General features: G+C 44.9%; 1 protein-coding gene across 1 annotated transcript; it reads right to left on the minus strand.

The window, feature by feature from the left end:
• Positions 1–526: 526 nt before the first annotated feature.
• LOC134222930 (general odorant-binding protein 45-like) lies at positions 527–1,609 on the minus strand. The gene is made up of 2 exons (XM_062702076.1): positions 817–1,609; positions 527–675 (listed from the first exon to the last, which is right to left on the minus strand). Exons 1-2 carry the CDS (start codon positions 1,607–1,609, stop codon positions 527–529), a joined length of 942 nt encoding a protein of 313 aa, XP_062558060.1.
• Positions 1,610–8,028: the final 6,419 nt, after the last annotated feature.

An 8,028-nucleotide genomic window follows, 5' to 3' on the forward strand; every position in this document is an offset into this window, starting at 1 on the left:
CAGGATCCATAAGTAAGTAAAAGTAAAAGAAGGCGGTGACGTGCTTGGACAGATGACTACAGAGTAGAACGATGGTAGATCTTCACGACGGCCAGTAGTTATCTAAACTACGATATTAGGCGTATTAAACGAGCTTGCTTTGAAGACCTATGCAGGATGGCAAATGATTATTTCTGAGGAAATGCATTTAGGATAGTGGAGGCTAGGACCGAAAGATTTCTAAAAATGTGATGGTTTCATGTCCAAAATTCTAAATTAAGCGAAATGCCAAACTACTTGTATTACTGTATAACTGTGCCCCTTTAATTTAGGAAAGCGACAAAATATAACACACAAGCTTTCCATTTTTTCTTAAAAAAGAGTGATGAAAACTACTTGAAAATTACTAGACAGAGTATACGGTATTGTTCAATTACAATGCTAATTAGAGTTAGTGTTGCAATAATGTGTCACAGATATAATCTATGCATATTCGATTAGTTGTATGCTTTAAACTATAAATTTATTATTTCATTTTACTTCAAAATTATCGTCTATTCGTAATAGACTGCATGAAAACCTCTAAATCGTTTCCTCCAAATTTGGAGCTGGAGTCCTTGTTTCCAATCTTCGTCGAATCGCCACTGCTCATCACATGATAAGAGACATTCGAGTTCGCGTTCTGGTCATTAACCACTGAAATAATACAAGAGTGTGCACGATAAGAGAAGGGAATTCATCTTATCAGTTAGTGTTTCTGAATCTATCAGCATGTAACGGAAAATACCATTTTAAATCATCATCTGGCATGGAAACTTGAAACAGTTTGATACGTACTATAAACTTTACTCCCTTGTGCAGCAACAACGCTATTGAGTGTGTCACCTTGCTGTTGCATTATTGTGGATGTTGCGTAATCCACTCCAATGCATTCGGTAGCCAGCCGTTGAGATAGCGTGCATTTGTCCTCACAGGGAATTTCTTGGCGTAATTTGACAGAGCACTGAGCTACCCGCTCATAGAAATTATCTTCGTATCCCCCGCATTGAACATAGTACCGTGCCATGTTGAGACCTTCCGAGTCGCTGTAAAGTCCCGATCGGATCATGAAACAGCGCATCACACAACGCGTTTCCAGACGGAGAAATTCCTTGTCATTCAATAAGGCATTCAACTGCTCTGGCGATGAGTATCCCAACATGGTAGCACACTCGTACACAAGTCGCGCATCTTGTAGGATGGTGAACCGGATGAACTGTGGAGTGGTCACGTTGACCTCGCCGTACTGATCCATATAGCACTGCACCGATGCTGTTGCCCGATAGCATGTATCCAGCGAGGTGGTCGTGGGTACTCTAGCCTGAAGGCATTTTTGGGTCCGATCGATACCGCAGCGGTCATGCGTACCCGGTTGGAAAAAGCGACTGTACACTGGTGATATTCCGTTGGAAGAATCGTACCAGTCACGTGTTAGCAATGTTACGCAACGTGCCAGGCAATCCCCGTGAACGTTATATTTATTACACTCGATTGATGCTTCTTGCAGGCTCTTGTGGGCAACCTTATGTCTGCGAACCCGAAGCGCTGTTGCCGTTGCAACAAAGGTTGTAAGCAGTATACCGAACTGCATCGTACTAGGGGCTACTTTTTGCAACTAAGGTAAAAGTACTTCAAAATAGCAAAATAATTCAGCAGTGCACAGCTGTTATTATGCTATAAACAGATGGAAGCACGTGCAACACACATTCAATTGATAAAGATATTAACTACTTCCACAAACAGAATGACGCACATTTTTACTATTTTTTTTTAAATGATGATTTGTTTTAGATTTTAAAGAAACAATCATTTAACTACAATTAAAGCAACAAACATGGATTTGACGATGATAAATTTGTATAAAATGTACCAATGCAAAACTTGATTTGTTTTTCGTAATTCTTGTACGATAGCACGCATAGAACGCACTATTTACATGAACCACATGTTCAATGATGGATTCAAAAAACGATAGAGAACTGGCCTTAGATTGTTTGGAAAAATAAGCCTGCCATTCAATTACCATTCACATCGGCGTTAAACCTTACAAAAGAGTCCAAATCGTGTACGTAACCAATGTCTATTTATAATTTATCTAAGTCTTTTCACATTTCTGTATATGTAATAATCTCACGGGGTAACTGTAATGGATTTTGCCAGTGGAGAGATCAGCTTCCACGCTGATACTTTTCCCTCCCTCTTCATACGGGAGCTTGACAGAAGGAAGGTCGTGAGATTTATACCTTCACAAATATTGCTCCGTTCGCTTTTCAAATCCACTTCTATAGAACATTCTTCATGCCTGCCGTACTCTTACGGAACTATCAAATCTAGACTTTCGCTCCTAATTCTATCATGAACATGTGCGTCTAAGTTTGGAAGATGATATTAGCATTTCCATATCATTGTAAATCGTTTAACTTCACTATAAGCAATACATTTATTTATTTATTATCAGACTAAGGCCGGAGTGGCCTGTGCTGCACATAAAAGTCTTCTCCATTCAGCTCGGTCCATGGCTGCACGTTGCCAACTACGCAGTCTACGGAGGGTCCGCAAATCGTCCTCCACCTGATCGATCCACCTTGTCCGCTGTGCACCTCGCCTTTTTGTTCCCGTCGGATCGTTGTCGAGAACCATTTTCACCCGATTACTGTCCGACATTCTGGCTACGTGCCCAGCCCACCGTGGTATTCCGATTTTCGCGCTGTGAACGATGGATGGTTCTCCCAACAGCTGATGCAACTCGTGGTTCATTCGCCTCCTCCACGTACCGTCCGCCATCTGCACCCCACCATAGATGGTGCGCAACACTTTCCTTTCAAAAACTCCCAGTGCGCGTTGGTCCTCCACGAGCATCGTCCAGGTCTCGTGTCCGTAAAGAACTACCGGTCTTATAAGCGTTTTGTAGATAGTCAGTTTGGTACGGCGGCAAACTCTGTTCGATCGGAGCGTCTTACGGAATCCAAAGTACGTACGATTTCCAGCCACTATGCGCCTCCGAATTTCTCTGCTGGTATCGTTATCGGCGGTCACCAGTGAGCCCAAGTACACAAATTCTTCTACCACCTCGATTTCGTCACCACCGATAAAAACTCGTGATGGGTGGCTTACATTGACATCTCTTGAGCCTCATTCTATCATGTACTTCGTCTTCGACGTATTGATGACTAGTCCAATCCGTTTAGCTTCGCTTTTCAGTCTGATGTAGGCTTCCTCCATCCTCTCAAAGTTACGTGCCATGATATCAATGTCGTCGGCGAAACCAAATAGCTGGACGGACTTCGTGAAAATCGTACCACTCGTGTCAATCCCTGCCCTTCGTATTACTCCCTCCAAAGCGATGTTGAATAGCAGACACGAAAGACCATCATCTTGCCGTAACCCTCTACGCGTTTCGAAGGGACTCGAGAATGCCCCTGAAACTCGAACTACGCACATCACCCGATCCATCGTCGCCTTGATCAACCGTATCAGTTTATCCGGAAATCTGCTTTTGTGCATTAGCTGCCATAGCTGGTCTCGATCGATTGTATCATATGCGGCTTTGAAGTCGATAAATAGATGATGATGGGCACGTTGTATTTGCGGCATTTCTGCAATACCTGACGTATGGCGAACACCTGGTCTGTGGTAGAGCGTTCACCCATAAATCCCGCCTGGTACTGCCCCACGAACTCTCTTGCAATTGGTGTTAGTCGACGGCATAAAATTTGGGAGAGTACCTTGTAGGCGGCGTTCAGCAATGTGATTGCGCGGTAGTTGCTACAATCCAGCTTATCGCCCTTTTTGTAGATGGGACACACGACACCTTCCATCCACTCCTGCGGCAGAACCTCATCCTCCCAAACCTTGGTAGCCACCCAGTGCAGCGCTCTAGCTAGTGCCTCACCACCGTGTTTAAACAGCTCTCCTGGTAGTTGGTCAACTCAAGGGGCTTTGTTGTTTTTCAGCAGGCCGATCTCCTCCTGGATTTCCTGGATATTCGGAGCCGGAAGTCGCATGTCCTGCGCGCGTGCTCCTAGGTTCATTACCATACCACCACCGTTGTCTGCCATATCGCCATTCAGGTGCTCTTCGTAGTGCTGCCGCCACCTTTGGATTACCTCACGCTCGTTTGTAAGAAGCCTCTCCAGCCATCTTCAAGAGATGCTGCGCCTAGCTGCTCTTCCGTTGGGAGTGCCACTTCCAGCTGCTGCGCGTAGTTTTGGGCTAGTCTACCGTCTTGTAGCCGCCCAATGTTTAGCCGCGGCGGACGACTCCAACGCGTGTTGATCACGGTCGAGAATTTTGAGCGCAGACATACTGCAACTAGGTAGAGGTCGGATTCAATATTCGCACTGCGGTAAGTGCGTACGTTCGTGATGTTGGAGAAGAACTTGCCGTCGATTAGAACGTGGTCGATTTGGTTTTCCGTTACTTTATATAGGTAATTTCCATGTGGCCTTGTGGATATTCTTGCGGGGAAGAAAGTGCTTAGGACTACCATTCTGCGGGGGGCTGCAAAGTTTATGCATCGTTGGTTGTTGTCGTTCGATACGGTATGCAGACTATCCGGTCCGATGACCGGTCTATACATTTCCTACCCTCCTACCTGAGCGTTCATGTCACCGTTGACGATTTTGACTTCCCGCATTGGGCATCCATCGTATGTCTGCTCCAGCTGTGCATAGAACGCTTCTTTCTCGTCGTCGGAAGCAATACATTCATATGATTAATTAGTATACAGATCGGTTTTTGAACCCTCCTTGAAATCTTTTCAAGGGACACTCCAAACCCAAGTAGCACGTCTGCAACATACTGTGAATATAAGAACCCAAATTAATCCACCTCACGGTGATGATGCCTTTCTCGCTCATTTTGTAAATCGTGAAAAGTAATTTAGAGAGGTCAATTCAACAGAAATATAAAACCATTAAAGGTTTTTGACTGTCATATGGACTTCCAAAACATTTGAAATAATTGTTCTTTTTTAGACTTCCAAATTCTTGGAATAATTCAGGAGCTTAGGAGCAGTTTGTACGATATTTATAATAAATGTAAAAATTCGCAGAAAGTTTGTAATTTTTTGAACTTCCATGCAATTTGTATTAAACGAAAAAATATTGAAAAACTTTGCGCCCATTTTCCTCAAAACTAAGTTTTTGTCACTTACACCTTTTTACGTTTGACCCCCTCAATTTTATTGCAGTATATTGACCAAAAATTCCGAGTCCAGAGTCCGATAAGCCCAGTTTATAATGGGAAACAATGGGGCAGGATTCTCCGTCGAACGCACTTTGCTGCAAGCACAGCGATAAAATGGAAACATCAAAAATTGGCGAGAATTTTCACACCTTTTTTGCGTAAAAAAAATATTTTGACCATAGCTTCTGATTTAATCAGCCCAGTTTTCAAAAGAAAGCAATGGGATATGAATCTCCGCCGAATGCTACTTGTTGTGAGCAAATCGGTTAAGCATAAATTCTTCAAATTTGAGCGTTTTTCACATAAAAATGTATTTTGGCCATAACTTCGGAGCCCATCTGGCCAACTTTCAAAAGAAAACAATGGAACAGACTAGAGGTGAGCCAACCAAGGGCTGAAAGCCTCTCAAATAAAGACAATAATTCAAGGCAAAATTTTCAAAACGACTTATCTGCTTTTGTACACAAAAATTCAAACGCCGATTTCACGAATCTAATAGCACTTCGACACAAACCAATACCATCATCAGGAGGACCGCTGCAGGAAGTGCAATTCAGTAGGAGAGACGATCGAACATATCGTGTCCGGGTGTTCAGCCTTAGCTGATTCAGCCTATCTCGGTCGTCATAACGAAGTAGCCAAGATTGTGCACCAACAGCTTGCTTTAAAGCACAACTTGGTTAACCAGTTTATCGCCTACTACAAATATGTGCCTGTCCCGGTTCTGGAAAATAGTTTCGTGAAGCTGTACTGGGATCGCGAGATCATAACGGATGTCCTCATTCGTGCCAATCGGCCCGATATTGTGGTCTACGACAAAAGGATGAAGCGGGTAACCCTCATCGATATTGCTGTACCGCTAGACCATAATGTCCAAACAACATTCTCCAACAAGATAACGAAGTACCACGACTTGGCGGAGGAGTTGAAGCAGATGTGGCACCTGGAGGACGTGCGTATAATTCCGGTTGTTATCTCAGCAACCGGAATCGTCCCAGAATTTCTTCTGAGATCCTTAGGAGAGCTGGAGCTATATCATAACATCTATAGCATCCAGAGACAGTGGTTCTTGGAACTTGCAGCATCGTAAGAAGATTCCTGAACCACCATAACTAATACATCCGGTGCAAACGTTTATTATAGGATTTTAAGTCAACCGGCGAATGAGATCCACAGAGCCTAATCCCCTTTGGCATTCAGATTGCCCGGGGTAGGTGAAAATTCCCAGCACGCTTGCTGAGGAAGTGCCAAAACTCTATAATAATAATAATAAATAATAATAATAATAAATAATAAATAAATAAATAAATAAAAATAATAATAAATAGGTGGGAGCTCAGGTGAAATACCCTGGGCGTCCATGAAAAACCACCATTTCGAGTAGGTGGGAGCTGAAGGCCCAATTCCTAAGCACCAATGAAAAACCACCCTCGGGCGAGCACTGGCGCTTGAACCTAGCTATTTAGCACTGTAAAGAATTAAATAACTTTACAGAACCCGTAGCTTCCGGGAATGAAAGCACACCCAAATATGGAGTTACGCTCAAGAACAATACCACCCATGCGATTGCCCGAGGAGGGAGCCCCTACTGGAGCGAGCGGCCAGCGGCTAGAGGAAGGAGAGGTGCAACAGCGACCCTCTAGTCATCGGGCTCAGCCCGTGCTGACAAGGCAAAACAGAAACGGCAGCAGAAGAAATCACCAAGGCAATGCTGCACCTGCTGATGTTGCTGTGGTTGATCGACGTCAATCACTCACGTTAGCGGGCCGCCGACGGCAACGGATCATGTGGACAAGGGAGATGAATCAGTACGTGATCCGTTGCTACTACGTTTGCACCAGGATGGAGACGGATATGTCCGGCAGACCGGCGATGCTGGAGATGTTCAATGAGAGGTTCCCTCGGTTTGCACCCCAGCTTGACCAGAACAAGTTGTACACACGCCAGAGAGCTATTATGTCACATAATATGCTGACTCCAGAAGACGTAGAGTACATCAAGCGGGAAGTGCAGAGGGAATTAGGAGAGGAGGAGGAGGCAAGATCGAGCGATACGTCGAGAAGGAGTTCTGTTGGGTTGGATGCATCAATCGCAAGTAACCGTCGCGATTCGATTGCACCCGCCGCTCCAGGACCAACAGTGGAATTGCAACGACAGCAATTGAAGGACGAACTAGCTAATCATATGGGCACAGCAGTTACACAGTTCCGTGGGACAGACCCCATGTCCCGACACCGGATACCCAAGTTGCAGTACTCCTATCGGTTGACGAGTACAGTAAGCATCCTTAACCAGGATATTTTGCCACAGTACTTGGAAACCGTGGAGAACCTTGAGGAGCTGCAATTTATCGTGTATTCGGCTGCAGTGGCTGTTGTAAGAACGTTGGGATTGCGAACGCGCCCACAAGGTGAGAGTGATGGACGCGCACGCCCCAAAGCACGAAAACCCGCGTGGATGCGACGTCTGGAGACCCGCATCGCCACACTGCGGTCAAAGGTTGGTCGATTAACACAGTACAAGCAGGGGAATCGATCAACCAGGCTAGTTCGGAATGTTGCTGAAATTGTGAAACCCACAGAACTCCGTGATCTCACCGAGGCGAACATAACTGAGATCCTCGACACCCATGTACAGCGGTTGAGTGCTCTTGCTAAACGACTGCGACGTTATGGAGAATGTTCGAAGAGGAAGGAGCAAAATCGAATGTTCAACATCAACGAAAGGGAGTTCTACAACCACATCCGAAACGACAAAGCCGACTTTGGCGAGGGCCTTCCGGAGATTGGAGAAGTCACGCAGTTTTGGTCCAATCTATGGGAG

Source organism: Armigeres subalbatus, chromosome 3 (genome assembly GCF_024139115.2).
Source record: "Armigeres subalbatus isolate Guangzhou_Male chromosome 3, GZ_Asu_2, whole genome shotgun sequence".
Lineage (NCBI taxonomy): Eukaryota > Metazoa > Arthropoda > Insecta > Diptera > Culicidae > Armigeres > Armigeres subalbatus.

What these genes read in the sequence shown, in the direction of transcription:
- LOC134222930 (XM_062702076.1), bottom strand. Translation starts at nt 1,609, where the DNA reads ATGCAGTTCGGTATACTGCTTACAACCTTTGTTGCAACGGCAACAGCG. An exon ending in ACAAGGGAGTAAAGTTTATA is followed by an intron (nt 676 to 816) that starts GTACGTATCAAA and finishes GTATTATTTCAG; the next exon opens with TGGTTAATGACCAGAACGCG.